General features: G+C 46.9%; 2 protein-coding genes across 2 annotated transcripts in view; both read left to right on the top strand.

The window, feature by feature from the left end:
* LOC309657651 (rho guanine nucleotide exchange factor 18-like) overlaps nt 1–19,801 on the top strand; it is a 34,495-nt gene extending 14,694 nt beyond the window's left edge. Inside the window, exon 9 of the mRNA XM_082455426.1 lies at nt 16,828–19,801. Coding sequence (XP_082311552.1) covers nt 16,828–16,922 — 95 coding nt within the window. The 3' untranslated portion in view covers nt 16,923–19,801. The remainder of the gene's footprint in view (nt 1–16,827) is intronic.
* The window catches only part of LOC309657647 (rho guanine nucleotide exchange factor 18-like), a 60,704-nt gene that overhangs the window by 2,669 nt on the left and 34,352 nt on the right, over nt 1–23,683 (top strand). The gene's annotated exons all lie outside the window — the stretch shown is intronic.

Genomic DNA, 23,683 nt, shown 5'->3' on the forward strand with positions numbered 1-23,683 from the left:
TCTTCACTCATCCTGGGTCCTGTTTCCATTTCCTCAAATTCCATCGATGACTTTTTAAACACTTTCATCTAAACATTTTCATCGCGGCTCTCTTAAGTCATTTTAAGCCCCGAGGTCTTTGTTAGTCCAGCCCAATCACTGTTTCTTTGTTATTTGTTAGTTAAACTTTACTTTTCCCCTGAAAGTGGCAAAGAGCTGCTCTGTTTTGAAAACCCTCTCTCCAGGTGCAAAACAATTCCAGTCACAGCTCTGGAGCAGCCGGTAGGAATTTTTCTGGAGGAGGAATGTGGCTGACGGGGGAGGGGCAGAGTGATTAAAATAATGTCCTTGTGGAGGTCTCAGGGAAAGGACCCCTGCAGCTATGCTCATTTTTTGTGTGGTTAAAATTGCCTTGGGTGTAAACTAAATTCAACTGGCGTTTCTTTGCTTTTGTTCTTCGGTAGATTCATAGTTTCCACCGAGATTAAAGTAGCGTTTGGTTATGTTCAAAGTAGCAAATACACAGCTGATTTGCCATCCTATCTTGAAAAAAAAATATTCTAAAGGTTTAATTTAGAGTATATACAGTTGACGCATTGTGGGTGGTTACATTTTATTTTATTTATTTATTTATTTTTTTAATGTTTGCGTTGGGTCTTCGTTGCTGCGCGAGCAGGGGCTACTCATTGCGGTGGCTTCTCGTGTTGCGGATCACGGGCTCTAGGCGCACCGGCTTCAGTAGTTGCAGCATGCAGCCTCAGTAGTTGCGCTGCATGGGCTCAGTAGTTGTGGCGCACGGTCCTAGTTGCTCCGCGGCATGTGAGATTTTCCCAGAGCAGGGATCAAACCCGTGTCCCCTGCATTGGCAGGTGGATTCTTAACCACTGTGCCACCAGGGAAACCCTTGACCTGTTTTAGACTTCGGACCTCCGGAACCGAAAGAGAATAGATTTGTGTTGTTCTCAGCCAGCGTTTGTGGTAGTTTGTTACAGAAGCAATAGGAAACTCGTACACCTGGTTTTCCTTCTCATTTGACTTGGGAGCCTCCTATACACACCCCCGCGCCATCTCATTTCCCTTTCCGTCTGTCCTTCTACCACGGAAGCTTCTAACATTCCAGGCTTTTTAACATTCCCCAGCAAGCCGCTGTCACCACACCTTCGCTGACCTGCCCTGCAGCCCCTTCTCTGCACACATAGCCGTGAGCACCGTGAACAGCACAGAGGTGGCAGCAGGGAGCTCAGGTCTGCTTCCGTGGTATTGGAGGTGCAACGAAAACTCTCTAATCCTCAGTTTCCTGTCTATCAAATTAGAAACATAATACCACTCCTTATTTCCTAGGGCTGTCATTGCGTGCGGAGTGCTCCTGCAGTGTTCTGGTGTGTTCGTTCGTTCATTCATTCATTCATTCATTCAGCAGATTATTACCTGGCACCCTCTGTGAACCAGCTCCTAGGGTTACAACAGTGAACACAACTTGGCTTTTTTTTAAAAAAAAAAAAAAAAAAACTTCTTTCAAAACAAATATATATCTACGTATATATATATATAGTTTTTTTCTTAAACGAAGTATAACCACAGTGGTCTACTCCAGAAATCCGAGGCCCAATTATAAGTCACATCTGGTAAATCAGTGCTTCTAAATTTGTCACCAGGTTCCCCCCCCACCCCCTCCCTGCTTATGATCAAGAAGCTAAAACCTTCCTTGTGGTGTTTCTCCCTCTTCTAGAATATTCCCAGAGCTCTGATCAAAGGGGAAGGCCCCCAGCTTCCCCACCTGCTGTGCATATAATTGGGATATTATAATTCATATACCATAGCATTCACCCTTTTAAAGTGTATGAGTCAGTGGTTTTTAATATAGTCAGAGTTGTGCAACCATCACCACTAAATCCAGAACATTGTCATCACCCGAAAAGGAAATCTCCTACTCATTAGCAGTCACCCCCCATTTCCCTGTCCCCAGGCACAAATCTATTTCCTGTCTCTATGGATTTTGCCTGGACAACTGATCTCTAGTCAATAAGCAGAGGGAATTCTCTGGCAGTCTAGTGGTTAAGACTCCGTGCTTCCACTGCAAGGGGCGCGGGTTCCATCCCTGGTCAGGGAGCTAAGATCCCACATGCCGCAAGGCATGGCGAAAAGATAAACAAACAAACAAACAAAAAGCAGAAATGGAGTTAAGGTGAAATCTGAAGGCCTTCTAGATGGTAAAACTAAACACTGTCCCCGGAGATTTTTAAAAACTGGGGTTGCTTTCCGTTGGTCTGGAAGGTTCGCCTTGTAGATGGGCCTGGATATGGGGGCTTCTGGTACACTATTGTGTGTTTGGTTTTGACCACGATCATAGTGAAAACTAACATTTTACACAGTGATGCCATAAGCATGCGCACAGACACACACACACACACACACACACACACACACACACACACACACACACACACACACACACACACACACACACACACACACCCCCATGGGATCCAAAGTTTTACTCTGGTAGTTTCTGTTCTATTTTATTATAAACTGTCTTCCCAACTCATGAATGGGCCTGGTCCTCAACTGGTCCTCAGTGTCAGAATGCCACCCTGGGGTCCCAGTGCACCAGACGGTAAAAAAATGTTTAGAAAAGGATGAAGCACTTGGTGACACAATAACGCTGACTTTTGAGGAACTGTATTAGTTTCCTAGGGTTACTGTAACAAATGACTACAAAATGGGTGGTTTAAAATGACAGAAATATGCTCTTTCATGGTTCTGGAGGCCAGAAGTCTGAAATCAAGGTGTCTGCAGGGCCATTCTTCTTCAGAAGGCTTTAGGGAAGGATCCTTCCTTTTGATGGACTCTTTCAGCTTCTAGAGGTGGCCAGAGGCGATCTTTGGCTTTGGCCATTTTTTTTTTTTAATTGAAATATAGTTGATTTACAATGTTGTATTAATTTCTACTGTACAGGAAAGTGATTCAGTTATACATATATATATTCTTTTTCATATTCTTTTCCATTATGGCTTATCACAGGATATTGAATATAGTTCCCTGTGCTATACAGTAGGACCTTGTTGTTTATCCATCCTTCTGCCTCCATCTTTTTTTTTAAAATAAATTTATTTTATTTATTTTTATTTTTGGCTGTGTTGAGTCTTTGTTGCTGCGTGCGGTTTTTCTCTAGTTGCGGCGAGCAGGGGCTACTCTTCGTTGCAGGATGGTGGCTTTTCTTGTTGCGGAGCACAGGCTCTAGGCATGTGGGCTCAGTAGTTGTGAAACGCAGGCTCAGTAGTTGTGGCACGTGGGCTCTAGAGCGCAGGCTCAGTAGTTGTGGCGCCCGGGCTTATTTGCTCCGCAGCATATGGGATCTTCCCGGACCAGGGCTCGAACCTGTGTCCCCTGCATTGGCAGGCGGATTCTTAACCACTGCGCCACCAGGGAAGCCCCTGCCTCCATCTTCACGTGGCCTTCTCCTCTCTGTGTGTCTGTCTGTCTCTGTATCGGTGTGTCTGTCTGCGTCCAAATCTCCCTCTTCTTTCCCTTATAAAGACACCGTCCTTTGGATCTAGGAGGGCCCACCCTAAATCCAGGATGATCTCATCTTGAGATCCTTGACTTGATTACATCTGCAAAGACCCCGTTTCCAAATAAGGCCACATTCTGAGGTTCCGGGTGGACATGAATCTGGGGGGGACCCTATTCCACCCCCCTCAGGAACTTTCTATTTCCAGTGACTTGTAAACGAGAACAAGTTTACGGGGGTTATTAGTACTTCATTCTTACATTCTTTAGAACACATTGTAATTTTCAGGTATTTTAAAGTTAAGTGTTGAACTTCGGCTCACTCTCGGGAACCCAGTAAGTAAGAAGAGGAAAGAGGAGATCTTAAGGAGAACTACTAGTTCCTTGCTTGGAAGCTTCTAAATCTGAATCCTCTGTGAATATAATTTGCTATAAAGTATAAATAGGTGCCTAATATATTACAGTGGGTCAAAATGTCTGGCTCTTTGCCTGTACTCTGAATAATCTGCTCCTTCTCCATGCGTTCAAATACCACCCTCATCAAATACAAAACTCTTGTACCTTAGAGAGGGAGAAAAATGTTCCGTCTGCCTAGCCCTGCACCTAGCTTACATAAGTGCATGAACGTGTTTTCTTCCTGACCTTGAGACATGAGATATATTAAAATATATTCGAGCTCACACCATTGCAGCACTAAAAGGAATACTAATGAAGGTTTTGCAAGGTTCTGGAATTTTCCTCATATAGGAGCTGGTTAGAGCCGGCATTCTTAGGACGGTGAGGACCTTGAGATGCTCAGAAACCCACCTCATACCTGTTTGCTACCAGCATGGGCTATTTCAGGGCTCTGGAATTCAGTAACGACTCCACACAGTTCAGCCACTTTGCTGCTTCCTTTATTCCATTCCCTTGTGTGTGTCGGGGATTAAAAATGGGAGCTTCCCATGCCCCATGGGCCCTGCTGGGTGCATCTTGATTGTTGGGAATAGGCCCTCCTTTCCAAAACAAACCAATGAGATACAGTAGACCAGGGCTCAGCAGACTTTTTCTGTAAAGAGCCCGATAGTATATATTATAGTGTCTGCAGGTCACACAGCCTCGGTCACAGCTACCCAACTTGCTAAAGCAGCCCCAGACTACGCGGAAACAAGTGGGCATGGCTGGGAGTCAGTAAAACTTTATTTACAAAAACAGGTGGCTGGCCCACAGGCCAGAGTCTGCCACCCCCTACAATAGGCTCATGACTTTTCCTGTTCTCCTTCTAGGCCCATGACTCTGATCTTGTAAATTTGGTGAGGGACACAGGTGCAGGAGGGACAGGAGTTCCTCGCAGGTGTGAGTTTGCACTGGGAACTCCCCATGGAGGGTCTTGCTAAGCCTCACCTACCCCTCACACCATTTCGGTTGTCTTTTGACAGAAATGCAGTGCCCTTGAATAATTTCCCAGGCCATTGCAAGCAAACAGGTTTGTTTGTTTGTTTTTCCTGGCATTGTAGGTGCAAGTTTTTCTTTCCTCCCTTCCGCCTTTAACAGAATGCTTTTTATCTGCTGAAAGAGAAACCCACTGGCCTCTGTCAAGTGTTTGATTTCCTCTGCCCTCCTTCCAGCCACCTCTTGCTAACATTTGCTCTGTGTTTCCTGCATTAAAGGTTTTTAAAATAGTAATAATATATAATAAGGCCAGTTGGGGTTTTCTGGAAGATTTCAGATGTGTAGTAGCTACACCTGAATTAATCTTTTCAAAATCATCTGTTTTCATTAAAGTGTTTTTCAGTCATGTCATTTTGATTTCTGGACAGTCAGTTGAATTAACATAATTGTTTAAAACACGCCAATGACGAAAAGCCGCTGCCCTTCCTGGCGGGGCCTAAGGGGGTGGAATGGTTTTGCTGGGGCCAGTACAAGCATCTGGCCTTGTACTCAGAGGGACGAGAAATACTTACCCACGAGGCATATGCTTTCTTAGGGTCTGAACTCCCTGTGGATGAGACTGAAGGTGCCTCCTTCCTGACACCAGAAAGTAGTGTGAAATGGAGCAAAGGGGAGTGGATAAGCTCTGGGACAAGCCTGGACAGTGCAGGGGTGTCTTCCTCATGTTCTCTCCCAGCTGTGTTCATACCAAAGTGTCAGGGTCATACCTCTGTCCTCCCGACCAGCTTTGCCCTTTTTCAACCTCATGTTGGAAGGCCATTTCCATTGGTGGTCAATGTCATCCTTTAGGTGTGATCCTTACTAGTTTACTCTTTTTTTTTTTTTTAAATCACTATAGAATTTCTTTTTAATTGAAGTATAGTTAATTTACAATATTGTGTTAGTTTCAGGTGTACAGCAAAGTGATTCAGAAATATATATTTGTGTGTGTGTGTATATATATATTCTTTTTCAGATTCTTTTCCATTATAGATGATTAGAAGATATAGAGTATAGTTCCCGGTGCTATACAGTAGGTACTTGTTGTTTACCTGGTTTACATATAGTAGTGTGTATACGTTAATCCCAAACTCCTAATTTATCTCTCCTTCCCCCCCACTCTCCCCTTTGGTAACCATAAGTTTGTTTTCTATGTCTGTGAGTCTATTTCTGTTTTGTAAATTAGATCACTTGTATCATTTTTTTAGATTCCACATATAAGTGATATCATATGATACTTGTATTTCTCTTTCTGGCTTACTTCACTTAGTATGATAATCTCTAGGTCCATCCATGTTGCTGCAAATGGCATTATTTCATTCTTTTTTATGACTGAATAATATTCCATTGCGTGTGTGTGCACACGTGTGTGTGTGTGTGTGTGTGTGTGTGTGTGTGTGTGTGTGTGTGTGTGTATCTCACATCTTCTTAAGCCATTCATCTGTTGATGGGCACTTGGGTTGCTTCCATGTCCTGGCTATTGTAAATAGTGCTGCTGTGAACATTGGGGTGCATGTATCTTTTCGAATTAGAGTTTTCTCTGGATACATGCCCAGGAGTGGGATTGCTAGATCATATGGTAATTACTAGTTTACTCTTGGTAAGAAGTTCCAGGGACACCCCCGCTTCCCCGCTCCCCCCCCCATGCAGTGGTTAAACTTGTTCAGCAGAATGACTCAAAACACTAAATGGAGCGTTTTTTTCCCCCTTATTTCCATGAACCATCCTTGTCAAATGCTAAGGGAGCTCTGAGGAGTGAGCGCTACAGGGTACCTTCCAGGCCACTTACAGAGCACTATGGGGGTCCCTGGGTGTCGGAACCAGTTCCTCAGCGAAGCTCTCAGGGTCCCATCCATCACGCAGGACAGCTGTCAGTAGAGAAGGAGGAATGACGTTCTTAAGTGCTGTCTGAGTCTGTCTTCTGTCCCGGGGATGTCAGGTTCGTGGGAGGAGGTTGAAATCCACGATGGTTGAGCAGCACATGCTCGCTCCGCAGGTCAAGTCTCCTACAGCTCTAGTTGTGCTTTTTTTTTTTTTTTTTTAAGAAAACATTTTAACCATTTTTAAGTATAGATTCACATTGCTGTGCATCCATCCCCTCCACCCACCTCCTGGACTTTCTCATCTTCCCAAATTCTGTCCCCATTAAACGCTGACTCCCCAGCCCCCTGTCCCCCACCATTCTACTTTCTGCCTCTAAGAATTTGACTACACTAAGTCCCTCGTATACGTAAAGTCATGCAGTATTTGTCCTTTTGTGACTGGCTTATTTCACGGAACATGACGTCCTCACCCAGGTGTAGCAGGTGTGAGAATTTCCTTCCTTTTTAAGGCTGGATAATATTACATTTTACGGATATATCACATTTTGTTTATTTATTCATCTGTCAGTGGACACTTGGGTTGCTTCCACCTTTTGAGTATTGTGAACCATGCTGCTATGAACACGGGTGTGCAAATATCTGAGTCCCTGCTTTCTGTTCTTTTGGGTCCATACCCGGAAGTGGAATTGTTGGATCATATGGTAATTCTATGTTTGACTTTTCTGAGGAACTGCCACACTTTTCCACAGCAGCCGCACCGTTTTGCATTCCCACCAGCAACATATGAGGATTCTAGTTCCTCTACATCCTCACCAACCCTTGTTACTTTCCATTGTACCATCCTAGTGGGTGTGAAGTGGCATCTCATTGTGGTTTTGATTTGCATTTTCCTAGCAGTAAGGATGTTGAGCATCTTTTCACGTGCTTATTGGCCATTTCTGTATTTTCTTTAGAGAAATGTCTATTCACGCCCTTTGCCCATTTTTGAATCAGATTGTTTGTTTTTTAATCGTTAAATGGTAAGACTTCTCTACACTCATTGCATCTGACACCAGAGGGTTGTAAGAACTTAAAAGCAAGTCTTAGATACCCATGACCTCTGACATCTCCAGGCATTCCACCAGAAGACTGGTGTCTGGTAAGTATGGTCCCAGGCCTGGGAAGGAAGCAGAAGAATTGGCCCAGGGCAGTCTCCCAACTAGAGACCAGCCAACCCACTGTCATCCCCCTGTCCCCCAGAAGAGTGGGTTATCAAAGCTGAAGTCATGAGCCTGAAAGCCAGCATGAATCATTAGGAAGAAATGGTGTCACATCAGCCTCATTTCCTCTTCTGGCAGGTGACCATCTAGTCAGTAGACTAGGAAAACGGAGTGGAACGTGGGGAGATGGGAAGCGTCAGATCGGGTCCTGGACATCATTCTTGGGGGCAGAAGTGAGAAACACACAGAGATGTTACAATAATTCTGAGCTAATCACCGTTTGGCCAGGCTTATAACTAGTTGGATGAAAGTTCCCAAAGGGCGTTAATTAGTGAGTTAATTAGAGGGAGATCGCCCCCCAGGTTCCATCCTCTGCTCTGTCCACCAGTCCTTTACCATGGAATTTTTTTTTTTTTTTTTTGGCTGTGTCTGGTCTTCATTGCGGCATGCGGGCTTTTAGTTCCCTGACCAGGGATCGAACCCACGTCCCCTGCATTGGAAGGCAGATTCTTTACCACTGGACCACCGGGGAAGTCCCTACCATGTCATTTAGAAAAGCAAAGATGTGGAAAGTTTGCTTATCAAAGGTGGAGGGGTGGCCTCCATCTCTGTGTCCTAAAACCGGGGCCCCCCAAATCTCAGCGACTGAAGTAGTTAGCTGAAGCCAGCAAGGTGGGCTTCGGGCCAAGGAATGTTTCGACCCCCATGCCTGGATCTCACTCGGCATTTCCTGGCCTGGACGCCGTGGACATTTGGGGCCAGCTGGTTCTCCGTGGTCGGGATGCCGAGTGACATCCTTGGTGGTGACCCGCTCGATGTCAGGAGCAACCCCCATAGCCCCTGGCGGTCATGATCAAAAATGTTTCTAGATGCTGCCAAATGTCTCCCAGGAATCTGAATCAACCACTGGTCTAAATAAGCAACTATGGAGATATAGGATGGGAAAATAGGACTGAATGACAGCCTGTGAGAAAACCTAGAGCTTTCAGTTGATAATAATAGTTTGAACTAGTGGTTCTGAGATGAACTACTCCTCGCCCCCCTTTCCTGTTCAGGTACTACTTGCAACAAAGCAGGGGCCCCTCAGGGCTGTCATTTCCGTGTCTTGTCCCATTCAGTCCCCAGGCAGCTCTGCAAAGCAGTCTCCCTAGCCCTGGAATCTCGTCTACTCCTTGGCTTCGGGTACCGTCCTCTGCCCAAATCTCCATCCCTCTTCTAAACCTGTCTCCTGAGCGCCCCACTCTTGAGTCTAGCTGCCACCTGCCATCACCCCGAGTCCTCCCAAGCAGCTTGGGTCAAACCCGCCACCGCTCCCCCTCCCGGCCCCAAGTCTGCCCTGCCCATCTCCCACCCCCGGGTCGGTGGCCCTGGCACCCTCCACCCTCGGCCCCTTCCAGTCTGCTGCCCGGTCGCATCCGCTACTTCCAGAGGCAAATCGGAACTAATACCCTCATGCATAAACCTTTCTGTAGCTTCAGTTTCAAGGATAAAGTATAACCCCCAGGGGCCCCCTAAGGCCCACCACAGAACCGTTGCGCACAAGGCATCCCCTCCCCGACTGCCCCTCCACCCCACTTTGTTTCTCCTCGTTTCTCTCTTCCAAACCCCAGACCAGGCACCTCCCTTACTCCCCTGCCTCTCTCGCTCCCTCCCCCGAGCAAATATTTATTGGGCATCCACCCTGCACCAGGCCCTGTGCCCATAACCAACAACACAGAGGTCCCCACCTGCGTGGAGTTTCCTAAGTAAAACATGAAAATGCAGTACCCTCCTCATTATTTGTGGGTTCTGTATTCACGAATTCGCCTACGGGCTAAAGTTTATCTGTAATCCCCCCCAGTCAGTGCCCACAGCGCTTTCTCCGCCATTCAACAGCGCGTTCCTGGCTGAGGTTGAACTGCACACTCCGCCTTCCCGCCTACCCTACCCCGTTTCAGCTTGTTCTGTAAACAAGCATCCTTTTTGTGGTGTATTTAGTGCCACATTTTCTGCATTCTTGTGCTTTCTGTTGGCAATTTCGCTGTTTTGAAAATGGCCCCCAAGCCTAGGGCTGAAACGCTGTCTAGTGTCCTAAGCCCAGGGGGGCTGCGATGCTCCCTCTTGGGGAAAACACGAGTGTTCCACGAGCTCTGTGAGTTACAGAGCTGTTGGCCACGAGTTCAGTGTTAGTGAGTCAGCGGTATGTACTCAGTAAGTCGCCTTTCAACAGAAACACACATCACACCAGGTTCTGTATTAATGGGTTGATGAAAATATGACCAGAGGCTCTTGGAACCTAACCCCAGATTTGCCCTAGAAGCAACGGCTTCGGTATCCACTAACTCAGTGTTCACAACAACTTTATAGACGTAACTACTGCACGAGTGGGTGCAGAAACCTCCCAGATCGGGCCTCCTTGACCTTCCCCTTCACTTCTGCCCTGCAGGTATGTCTTCTCTCCAACCACGTTTGTCCCCTGCACCCCAGGGGCATCTGCAGCCTGGGATCCCCAGCCACTGTGCAGGGAACTCCTCACCCCCAGCCTGTCTCAGGAGCACGCCCTTGCCCTGAATTGGAGGCCCTGCCATGCCTGCTGCAGGACAGGCATCTGTCTCCGAGTCTTACTCTCCCGACCCTTGCTCCTCCAAGCCCCTTTTCACTCAGGACTCCTCATTCCAAGGAGCCACCCCAGCTTTTCCCCATGCTCTGGACCAGCCCGCTGGAGGAGGACAGGTTCTCGTGGGACATGAATGAGTCACACGGGAGATGTGGGGCAGAGCCTGCCCTGGTGGTCCTTACCTTGTCAGTACGGGTTTTCCGAACTCCACACGCTGCACGATAGGTGGCTGCCCGCGGGAGGACCGAGCCCAGCCCAGGGCCTCACCTCCAGCCTGTGAGTGCTCAGAGATGATCAACTCATCACAAAAGGCCAGCATTTATTTTTAAAAGTCATATGCCTTCAATAGTTAGCTTTAAGTAGGTAAATGTACTTTTATTTGCCTGTCTTTTGGTGTAGACCCAACAGCCTTTCCACTGATGGAAATTTGTTATGTTTCTTGAAACCAGACCTATGGTAGAGACTCTGCTCTCTAATTTCCATTTAATCAGAAATTTAAAGAAACCTCCGGCCATCCAACTGCTGAATCCTTTGAAATAATTTTAGATTTACAAAGAGTTAAAAAAAAAAAGATCATGCCAGGTATTCCCTGGCAGTCCAGTGGTTGGGACTTGATGCTTTCACTGCTGGGACCCGGGTTCGATCCCCGGTCAGGGAACTAGGATCCTGTAAGCCGCGTGGCACAGCCAAAAAGAAAAAAGATCGTGCAGAGAGTTCCCACATACCCTGCACCCAGCTTCCTAGCATTAACTTTTTTTTTTTTTAATTATAAATGTCATATGACCATTGCAGAAAATTTGGAAAATAGAAAAATGGGGGAAAACACCCAAAATCCCTTGCAACTGCAGTTAGTTGTCATTTTGTTGTATCACCTCCCAGGATTTTCTTTCTTTACCCCTGTTTTCCTGCAGGGTTGTCCTTGGTACAGTCATTTGAAAAAGCAGTTTGGTGATGCATAGCTAAAATCATAAAGCATTTCTAACCTCTGCCTTCGCAATTCTGTCCCTTTGAGACGTGTGTGTGTGTGATTGGAATGCATACATCTGACATCTGACAACAGGGAAATGATTAAAGCAGTACTTACAAAGACGATAGCAGCATGCGAAACTTGGAACGTTGGTATATTCACCGTGATGACAACTGTCATCATATATACCCAGGCAAATAAAGATCTGGGCACAGTGACATTTGTAAATGATGGCAAGAATATTGGCCGATTTTCATTTTCTTTTCATTTTTCCTTTAAAAAATTTTTTAAGTTCACTCCTGTACTATTAATTGAGGGATCAAATTCAGGTAACAGTGACATAGGTGACATTTTTTTCATGATCCCTTACCAGAGTTTCATGAGGGCCGTTTCTTATCAGCCAGGAATCTTTGCAGGTGAAGAGTTTGTACCACATTTGTTCTTCAGGACCATAATATGCAGCTGGCTGGATTTATGCCCAAGAATGTTCCGCTTTGTTCTTTTTTTTTTCCCCCCTAAGATGACTCACCACTAGCAGTTTGCCTCAGTTAGTTCTTATCTTTATTAAAGAACAATTTAGAGAAACGCCATCTTGGCATTAGATATTAATCAGAGATGTGCCTTATTTATCTATGGACTAATTAAGCCAGTGCCCACCCAACCCCCCAAAAAAAAAAAAAACCTTTGAGGTTAAGGTTTATTAAGAACGCTCGCTAAGGGCTTCCCTGGTGGCTCAGTGGTTGGGAGTCCGCCTGGCAGTGTGGGGGACACGGGTTCGAGCCCTGGTCCGGGAAGATCCCACATGCTGCTGAGCAACTGAGCCCGTGCGCCACAACTACTGAGCCTGCGCTCTAGAGCCCGCGAGCCACAACTACTGAGCCTGCGCTCTAGAGCCCTCAGGCCACAGCTACTGAGGCCCGTGCGGCTGGAGCCCAAGCTCTAGCAGCGGGAGAGGCCACCTCAGTGAGAGGCCCATGCACCGCGGTGAGGAGTGGCCCCTGCTCGCCGCAGCTAGAGAAAGCCGCACGCAGCAGCGAAGACCCAATGCAGCCAAAAAAAATAATAAATAAATAAATATATATATTTAAAAAAAAAGAACACTTACTAAGAATTCACTCCTAGGCAGTACCCCAGCTACTTAATTGACATCTGGTGATTTGGGCACTAAAATCTAGCTCTCTGCCTGACTGTCCCATGCCAACCTCATTTTTTCCCTTATGCAAAATCAGAGTAATATTTTTCTACACATCGTGTCACCGAAATTATGCTAGACTGCTTGAGGGATCATGGGGACGGATTGGCCCATTTCTGCCGGGATAAAGGTCTCACATGAATAGTTAGCGTATATTTTGTGCCATGAAGCGTCCCAGACTCTTAGATGTCCCGGAAGAAAAAGCAGCTTCGAACAGTTTTCATGGAAGGGTGTGGTTTCTCCCCACGCATCTGAGTTTTTCTTTAGTGTGCCATCAGAACTTTTTAATCAGAGGTCACCTCGCAGTGTGGAGAGGTTCTGAAGAGCCTCCTGCATCTCTCAGAATTCTGGGGCTGGAGGAGCCCCAGGGAGACTGGGTCCTGATCTGGGGGGTTAGAGATGAGACCACCCACGGCCCCGCCCTCATCTTTCCCCTGACAAGCTAGAGGCCACCTGGTCCATCACCCCGCTTCCAGATGGGTAATGGGGTTCCGTCTGGCCTGCTTGCAGACACAGAACTTTAAAACCTGCCAGGAGGGAATTCCCTGGTGGTCCAGTGGTTAGGACTCCGAGCTTTCACTGCCGAGGGTCCGGGGTTGATCCCTGGTCGGGTAACTAAGATCCCACAAGCCACACAGTGTGGCCTAAATAAATAAATAAATAAAAATAAAAATAAATAAACTCTGCCAGGAAAGCCCACCCTCTGGGGCCAAGGGCAGTTGTGTCTGCCCAGTTCCCAAGGGTGGGAATGTCTTTGGGCACCGTGCAGAGGAGGAAAGCTGTCCTCATGAAGTCAGCCAGGGTAGCAAGAGGGCCACGGAGACCCCAGGAGAAGAGTGGGCTTGGGCAGGGGGAGGTCAACTTTCAGGGCGCACAGGACGGGACAGGTCCTGTCGGGGTGATGCTGGCTCAGTAAATGACAGGTCTGGGGGTGAGAAAGTGCATAAGGTTCTGGGGCGGGTGGGCGGGTGGGCAGGGAGTTCATCAAGAGAGGAACCATGAGGGTTGACAGACCCTCATTTCGTTCCCCCACCTTCCAGCAGAGCCCAGTCTGTTCCGTGGAGATTTTTTTTGTTTTTTAAGTGGAAAGGTGATAAGTTGTCTTTAAAGTGAAATAGCCAAGGACGGGCTCGCACCCGACCCCTGCAGGCCTCACCCTTGGGTGTCTGCCCTTGACCTTCCTGGCAGGGACCAGGTCTTTCTGTGTACCTGTGCCGTGAGCACAGAGATGGCCGGTGATGTCACCCTCGAGGAGGTCAAGGTTTGATGAGGCCTGAGGCAATGAGATGGAAGCAGTGTGTGTAGGGGGGTGGGGGGCAGGTAACGGAAGCACACCGGAAAGCCTAGACCACGAGGGTGGGGAGCAGGGCAGGGCAACCCAGAGGGACTCTGACCTGGCCCCAAAGCTGGCCGAGCAAAGGGGCACCTGGACCGGGGCCCCCAGGGACTCCAGGGCTCCCCAGTGCTGCATGACAGCATACTTGGGGTACAGGGTGCAATTGGTGGCAAGAGGTGAGGCCTGGGAGGGGCCCGAACCCTGGAGAGTCCAGCACAAGCAGGCCAGGGAGTTAGGACTTTATACCAAAGCCATGGGGACGCCGGTCAGGTGTGCGGGAAGCCGCGCAGGCAGCAGGTGGGGAGGGACCGGGGTGGCAAGTCTGGACGGGCAGCCACCCAAGGAGGTCACAGCCTTGGCTAAACGGCAGGGACTCGTCCCGCCGGCACGGAGGGAGGGCCCTGCACAGAGGAGCGGAGGCTCCCGAAGAGCACGGGGAGGGGCCCCGGGGACAATGCGGGGAGAGAATGAGTGTGGGCGGAGGGGAGGCCACCTCTCCTGGGAAGTGTGTCAAGTCCAAGTTCCCCGGTGGGGGGAGGCCACGTGCTCCCAGCTCACCACAGTGCTCAGCAGGGCTCTTTTTTTTTTTTTTTAATTTTTCTTGGAGTCTAGTTGATTTACGACATCGTGTTAGTTTCTGCTCTACAGCAAAGCGAATCAGTTATACATATACCTATAGCCACTCTTTTTTAGATTCTTTTCCCATCTGGGTCATTACAGAGTACTGAGTAGAGTTCCCTGTGCTATACAGTAGGTCCTTATTAGTTATCTATTTTATATATAGTAGTGTGTCTATGTCAATCCCAATCTCCCAATTTATCCCTTCCCCCCGCCCCCCGAAGAGCTCTTTTGAGTAGATCTAAAGTATCTGAGAATCCAGACCCTCGACCCTGCTTGCAGAGTGTGACCCACTAAGCTCCCCAGCAGCTGGGGATACAGCGCTCGACCAGACAGCGGCCTGCTCTCAGGAAGCTTCCGGACAGGCTGTGCTATGGTGGGGGAAGATGGACTGTGGAAACAAGGGGTGGGGGACCCGGCTGCTAAGAATTTATCCCAGGAGAGTATCCATTGCTGATGAAGTGTGTCACGCAGACGTCCATCACAGTTTAATTTACAACCACGGGAAACGTTGGAAATACCCCAAGAACACGACATGAGAGGAATGGTCGTGTTTAATAAGTGATTTTACAGCCACTGCAAAAGATTTCCATAAGAAAGCTGTTGTAAAAGCTTTACACAATATATTTGACAGGCTGGCAGAATGTTTATGACACATCTTTAGCAGAAAGGCAGGATGTAAAATTAAGTTTGGGCAGGAGCTCACCCGTGTATTAGGTCAAACCGTCGGAAATGGTCGTTTTTGTAGGTCAGAAATGGTTGATGGTTGGCGACCATGTGACCTCATTGAAATGAACAGAAATAAGAATGGAAAGGAATGTGCTAAAACAGGAGCAGTGGTTCCGTCTGGTTTGTGAAATCCCAGGCGGTTGCTATTTAATTATTATGGAAAACTAGAAATCCCTCGTCTGCGTTAACGTCACCTGTTACATAGGGGAGCCCCCCAGGAGAGCCCACTTCCACGCCCGCCCATGAGCCAGCCCTTCCTGGGGACCGCCATCCTGGACTTCCTTTCCTCCAAGCATCACCCCCATCCTTCGGCCCCTTCCTCTCAAGTCACGGCTGGGACCCCTCAGTAGTTCTATAAACTCTCCGGGGCATACCCCACTCAGCCCGAGTTGGCCCTCATGGGGGCCTCAGTCCGCCTGCATCCGACCCTCCATGGTACTTATTAGAACACAGCTTTCTGGGTGCCACTTCCAGCCAATGAACTCACTGAACTTGGCCCAGGCCCTAGATAAACTCCAGGGCAGGCTTGGCCGGCCAGCAGCTTGGCCCTCCTAGCTCTGGTTATCGCACTGATACTGCTGTGACCTAAGATGACCCACCCTGGGTGCACTACACTGTTGGTTTATTGAGCCTGCCTGCAGGCACCAGAAACCCCTTTGGTTTTCTCACCTGTGCTGCTGCTACAGGTGGGAACCTCCCATGCCCCCCATCTTTGCTGAATCTCTTGCTATTTCCTCCATAGTAGCCTATCAAGATGGTTTTGTGTTTGGGAATTCCCTGGCGGTCCAGTGGTTAGGACTCGGCACTTCCACTGCAGGCGGCCCAGGTTCGATCAGTGGTCGGGGATCCCGCGTGCCACGCGGGGCGGCCCAAAAAAAAAAAAGAAAAGGAGCTTTGTGTTAATTCATCTCTCTGTCTTTATTTCCAAACAAAATCTGGGGCAGCTTCTCTGCTCCATGTCATCTGTGAATTTGATAAGCGAGCCTCCTATGGTCTCATCTCAGGCAAGACCGAGGACAGAGCCCTTTGGCATTCCACTAGAGACCCTCTTTCTACGTAAGATCGGTCCATTACCAAGCTTGAGTGTGGATGCCCAGTTAATTTTAAAGTCGCCCAGCCTGCACTCATCAGTTCTTAATACCCCCTGGAATTTACATGGATGTCATGAGGGATTCAGCCAGCACCTAGCTGATACCACAGGGGCCCGTATCCACTCTGTCTCCCCACTGTGCCCAGAGCCACGAGGATTAGCGACCCATTTGCTGTAGTGGCTATAAACACCTTCTCTCTGTCTACTCTCCTGTAGGGCTGCAAAGCACACCTCTCAGAGTTTAGTCTTGATTTGTTCCAGGAAACGGGAAACCCAGGATTCACGGCCTATTTCCCATCCCCACAGCCCATAAGCCATTTTTTGCCAGCGATTAACATCGAGTTTGTAAGATTAACTTCCTTCCTCTTTTCCAATCAGGATCTCTTTGCCCTTCTGTTGTTTTCTGTCACTCTGCCCTCCCCGGCTTCCGAAAGGCACTCCACACAAGCTCAGCCAACTGTCTCCGTGTCTGACGCAAAAGTTGTCCGATCTGGCGACTTTAGTTGGTGCCATCTGTGTCCCTGGACAGCCATGTGCCAGGTACTGAGGAGTTGAGGACAGCTACACGTCCCTCGTCCTGCATTGAGCTTCGACGCCCTTCTCAACGTGTTTTCTCTGATCCTTCCTGGTCCAAGTGCCATCTCACCAACAGAGGAGACAGAAGGAAACCACGGTTAAGGAGTCTCGTTTTAGGGAGTTCCCTGGTGGCCTAGTGGTTAGGATCGCGGGCTTTCACTGCTGTGGCCCGGGTTCAATCCCTGAACTGAGACCCCACGAGCCACGCGGTGTGGCCCAAAAAAATGGGGAGGGGGGAGTCTCATTTCTTCTCTGTCAAGTGGTATTATGTGGACACACTCTGGGTCCTTTAATTTTGTTTTCATCTTTAATAGAGGTAAAATATGCATAAACTTTATCATCTTAACCATCTTTTTTTGTTTTTATTTTATTTTTAATTTTATTGAAGTATAGTTGATTTACAATGTTGTGTTAATTGCAGCTGTACAGCAAAGTGATTCAGTTATACATATACACATTCTTTTTTATATTTTTTCCCATTATGGTTTATCACAGGATATTGAATATAGTTCCCTGTGCTATACAGTAGGACCTTGATGTTTATCCATACTGTATATAATAGTTTGCATCTGCTTATCCCAAACTCCCAGTACTTCCCTCCCCCAGCCCCTTGGCAACCACAGGTCTGTTCTGTGTGTCTGCGAGTCTGTTTCTGTTTTGTAGATAAGTTCATTTGTGTCATATTTTAGATTCCACATATAAGTGATATCATATGGTGTTTGTCTTTCTCTGTCTGACTTACTTCGCTTAGTATGATAAGCTCTAGGTCCATCCATGTTGCTGCAAATGGCATTATTTCATTCTTTTTAATGACTGAGAAATAGTCCACTGTATATGTATACCACATCTTCTTTATCCATTCATCTGTCGATGGACGTTTAGGTTGTTTCCATGTCTTGGCTATTGTGAATAGTGCTGCTATCAACATAGGGGCGCATGTATATTTTCAAATTATAGTTTTGTCTGTGTATATGCCCAGGAGTGTAATTGTTGGATCATATGATAACTCTGTTTTTAGTTTTTTGAGGAACCTCTACACTGTTTTCCATAGTGGTTGCACCAATTTACATTCCCACCAACAGTGTAAGAAGGTTCCCTTTTCTGCACACCCTCTCCAGCATTTATTATTTGTAGACTTTTTTTTTTTTTTTTTTTTTTTTTAATAAATTTATTTATTTATTTTTATTTATTTATGGCTGTGTTGGGTCTTCGTTTCTGTGCGAGGGCTTTCTCTAGTTGTGGCAAGCGGGGGCCACTCTTCATCGCGGTGCGCGGGCCTCTCACTGTCGCGGCCTCTCTTGTTGCGGAGCACAGGCTCCAGACGCGCAGGCTCAGTAATTGTGGCTCACGGGCCCAGTTGCTCCACGGCATGTGGGATCTTCCCAGACCAGGGCTCGAACCCGTGTCCCCTGCATTGGCAGGCAGATTCTCAACCACTGCGCCACCAGGGAAGCCCTTATTTGTAGACTTTTTAATGATGGCCATTCTGACCTGTGTGAGGTGGTACCCCATTGTAGTTTTGATTTGCATTTCTCTAGTAATTAACAATGTTGAGCATCTTTCCTTGTGCCTATTGACCATCTGTATGTCTTTGGAGAAATGTTTATTTTTGTCTTCTGCCCATATTTCGATTGGGTTTTTTGGGGTTTTTTGTTATTGAATTGTATGAGCTGTTTGTATATTTTGGAAATTAAGCCCTTATCAGTCACATCATTTGCAAATATTTTCTCCCAGTTCGTAGGTTGTCTTTTTGTTTTGTTTATGATTTCCTTTGCTGTGCAAAAGCTTTATCATCTTAACCATCTTAAGTGCACAATTCAGTGGCACTAAGTACATTCACCCTGTGGTGCAACCATCCCCACCATCCATCTCCAGAACTTTCTCATCTTCCAAAACTGAAACTCTGTCCTCATTAAACACTGACTCTCCATCCCCTCCCCCAGCCCCTGACACCCACCATCTACTTCCTGTCTCTGTGGATGCGACTCATTTAGGGACCTCACATGAGTGGAATCATACAGTATTTGTGCTTTTGTGTCTGACTTATTTCACTGAGGATAATGTCCTCAAGGTTCATCCATGTTGTAGCAGGTGTCAGAATCTCCTTCCTTTTTAGGGCTGAATAATATTCCAGTGTTATGAAAGGACCGCATTTTGTTTATCCATTCATCCATCGATAGACACTTGGGTTGCTTCCACCTCAGCATTATTGTAAATAATGCTGCTGTGAACATGGGTGTCCCTAAATATTTTCGATTACTTGTCACTTCCCTCCCTCTGTCCCAAGAGGGGCCTGGCCCATTCCTGCCCTTTTGAAACATAACTCGGAGCACCTGCACACACATACCTTTTCAGATGTCATTCTTCTGTTTTTAACAAGGCTCAGTTCCTCCCGAACTTAACTTTTTTTTAAAAAAAAGGAAACTGTCATTTGAGAATAGTTTTCAATTTATAAAAAACTTGCAAAGAGAGTATGGAGTTTCCTTATACCCCCCCACGTAGTTTCCCCTGATGTTCACATTACTGTTGACTAAACTCCGTACTTTATTCAGATTTCACCAGGTTTTCTGTGCCAGGATCCAGCCCAGGAGCCCACATTGCACTTAGCGGATTTCACTTTTGAGCTACTTCCCTAATATTGTCATCCTTTGCAATTATGCATTGTCCAGTTCTAATAAGCAGCCCTTGAAAATCTGAACTTGGTGGTCTTCCTTGGCAGCCCCTCATCCTCCTCCTTCAGATCCTGCCCCCTTTCCTTACTCCTCATGATTCTTCATCAAATTTAGATTCCACCTATAAGTGATATCATATGGTATTTGTCTTTCTCTGTCTGACTTACTTCGCTTAGTATGATAATCTCTAGGTCCGTCCATGTTGCTGCAAATGGCATTATGTCATTCTTTTTTTATGGCTGAGTAATACTCCATTGTGTATATGTACCACATCTTCTTTATCCATTCCTCTGTCAATGGACATATAGGTTGCTTCCACGTCTTGGCTATTGTGAACAGTGCTGCTACGAACGAACATTGGGGTGCATGTGTCTTTTTGAATTATAGTTTTGTCTGGGTTCATTTTCCAAATTTTTAAGACCCCCCCCCTTCCCCCTTTACTCTCAGATATCAGGTCTTTGAAATAAACCCCTCTTTTCTTCTTCTTCTCGAAAGTAAACTCTTAACACAAAACCAAACAAAGGAGGAATTATCTATAATCACAATAGGCAGGCATCTACTCATTATAAAACATTACTGCATTTTGGTACCAACATATTCATTGATGTCATTGGAGAAAAGGAAAATGCCATTCAGGTGATGAACCTCCAAGTTATCTGCCAACCAACCCATTTCAGAGAGAGGAAGCTCCTTGGCCATTCATTTTTGTTATTGTTTGTTTTTGTTTTAATTTTAAGGTACGTATGCTTCCTAAGTTGCAGGCCCCGTTCGGTAACGTAACATTCACAAATGTCAGGTGTACCCAGCGAAATGTCATTTCAGACCTGAGCTTTCCAAAAATCTTTTACTTGGACTAATTTTCAGCAAGATACACATGCATAAAAGATCACGCAGTTCCCTTTTCTCTAGACACAGGCAGACAATGAGTTGGGCACAGTTCCTTAGCTAAGCAGACAAGGTACAGTTGCCCAACCCCCATATCCACAGGTTCCACATCCTTGATTCAGTCAACCAAGGATCAGAAATACTCCAGAAACTTCCAGAAAGCAAAACTTGAATTTTGCTGTGCTCGCAGCCAACTATTTACCTAGCATTTACATTGTATTAGGTATGATAAGTAACCTTGAGATGATTTAAAGCATACCTGAGGGTGTGCATAGGTTCTATGCAGATTCAGCTGACCCCTGAACGGTGCGGGGGGTAGGGGGGTTAGGGGCGCTGACCCTCTGTGCAGCCGAAAATCTGAGTATAACTTTATAGTTGGCCCTTCATATCTGTGGCTCCACATCCTCAGATTCAACCAACCACGGATTGTATAGTACTATAGCACATATTTAGTGGGGAAAAAAAATCCGCTGTAAGTGGACCTGCACAGTTCAAACCCGTGTTGTTCAAGGGTCAACTGTATTGATACTTTGCCATTTCGTATGAGGGACTTGAGCATCCTGGGTTTTGGGATTTTGGCATCCTTAGAGGCCCTGGAACCAATGCCCTCCGGATACCGAGGGATGACCATATTTAACATTCACGCTAATAACAAAGTACATTATTCTTTTTTTTAAATTTTATTTTATTTTATTTTATTTATTTATTTTTTGGCTGTGTTGGGTCTTCGTTGCTGCGCGCGGGCTTTCTCTAGTTGCGGCGAGCAGGGGCTACTCTTCGTTGCGGGGCGCAGGCTTCTCATTATGGTGGCTTCTCTTGTTGCAGAGCACAGGCTCTAGGTGTACGGACTTCAGTAGTTGTGGCGCGTGGGATCAGTAGTTGTGGCTCGCGGGCTCTAGAGCACAGGCTCAGTAGTTATGGTGCATGGGCTTAGTTGCTCCGCGGCATGTGGGAACTTCCCGGACCAGGGCTCGAACCCGTGTCCCCTGCATTGGCAGGCAGATTCTTAACCAGTGCGCCACCAGGGAAGTCCCCAAAGTAAATTTTTTCTAAGCCTTGTGGTGATGTTGGGGATTTACTCATTAAGGGCAGATTCTCCCATGAGGTCGGGGACAGGCAGGGATGGCTGGCCCAGGGCCGTCTGGCAGCTCTCTCAACCAGGTATCATTTCTTACCATCCACACCTTTGCGCATTTCTCTTTTACATGGTGGCCCCTGGCAGAGGCTTCTGCACGAAGTCCCCAGGTTTCCAGCCAGGACAAAGTCTTGTGTTCGGCCACTCTCAGTGGAGCAGCCCCACATCCCGTTGGGTGGCTCTTTTGTTGTTTTTTCTTTTGGCCGCACTGTGAAGCTTGTGGGATCTTTGTTCTCCAACCAGGCATCAAACCCATGCCCCCTGCAGTGGAAGCGCCGAGTCCTCACTGCTGGACCACCAGGGAAGTCCCTCTCATTACTTTTGATACTCTTACAGTCTCTTCTCCCAAATTATGGTGACTTGCCATGAGGTCCTCGGGCATTTCTCGTTTTCACTGTAACCCTCTCTGAATGTCTCCAAGCCTGCTTTCTTATAAAGCACTATTCCCAGACCCTCCTCCTTGGCCATCAGAACTGCTCTCTGAGATCTCGGTTGAGTGTCCATCACCTTCTGCAGGAATTCTTCTTAAGAGGCTGTGCCCTTTGGCCTTCCCTCTAAGAGATGAAGGAAGGGAAGAAAGAGGAAGGCTGCTTGTTCTTTCTGCTGAGGTGTCCAGTGAGTGATAAGAGAAGCTCTGGAATTAAATGAGTTTGCAGGAAACACGGCTTTATTCACTGTGTTCTGGTCTGAATTGTGTTCCCCCCAAATTCCCATGTTGCATCCCTAACCCCCCAGCGTGATGGTAATAGGAGGTGGGGCCTTTGCAAGGTGATTGGAGTAGATGAGGTCATGAGAGTGGGGCCCCCATGATGGGATTAGTGCCCTTATAAGAAAAAACCCTAGATAGCTTGTTCTCACTCTCTCTGCCATGTAAGGACCCAGCAAGAATGTGGCCATCTGAAGCCAGGAAGGAAGCAAGCCCTCAGCAAAGGCCGAATTACTGTCACCTTGGTCTTGGACTTCCCAGCCTCCAGGACTGTAAGACATAAATTTCTATTGTTTAAGCCACCCAAATTGTTATTTTATTGTTGCAGTCGGAGCTGTTTACGACTTTGGGCATGAGTGTTCTTTCTTTTTTTTGTTGGTGGTGATGCTTTTGTTTGTTTCACACTTTTTCTTTTGAAATCATTACAGATTCACAGGAAATTGCAAAGGTGGTACAGAGAGGTCACGTGTACCCCTCACGCAGTTTCCCCCACTGGTTACTTCTTTGTAACTACAATATAATAGGATATCAAAACGAGGAAATTGTCATCTGGACAATATGTGAGTCTGGTCCAATGCCATTTTATTACATGTGTAGATTCCCACAGCCACCACTTCCCTCAAGATGCAGGACTGTTCCATCACCACAGATTGCCCTTGAACTTCTGCGTTATATTCTCACCCACTCTTCACGCGCCCGCCCCCCCCCCCCACCTCCACGGATAACTCCAGCAACCACAAATCTTTTTTCTATCTCTATAATTTTGTCGTTTCAAGAATGCTACATAGGGAATTCCCTGGTGGTCCAATGGTTAGGACTCCGCACTTCCCCTGCTGGGGGCCTGGATTTGATCCCTGGTCGGGGAACTAAGATCCCACAAGCCGCTCAGTGCAGCCAAAAAAAAAAAGAATGTTACATAAGTGGAATCATACGGTGACCTTTTGAGATTGGCTTTTATCTCAGTATAATGCCCGTGAGATCCACCCAGGTTGTTGTGTGTTATCAACAGTTCCTTTTCCTTGCCGAGCAGTATTCCGTGGCATGGGTGGACCGCAGTTTGTCTGACCATTTACTCAGTGAAGGACATCTGTGTTGTTTCCTGTTTTGACCTCAAAGCAGCTGCGAACTGTCATGTAAAGGTTTCTGTCTGGACCTGAGTTTTGCATTTCTCTGAGATAAATGCACAAGAATGCAATTGTTTAGTTTTCTTTACAAACCACCCAACTGTTTTCCAGAGCGGCTGCGCCCTTTTACATTCCC

Source organism: Balaenoptera physalus (genome assembly GCF_965194825.1).
Source record: "Balaenoptera physalus genome assembly, chromosome: 3".
NCBI classification, from domain to species: domain Eukaryota; kingdom Metazoa; phylum Chordata; class Mammalia; order Artiodactyla; family Balaenopteridae; genus Balaenoptera; species Balaenoptera physalus.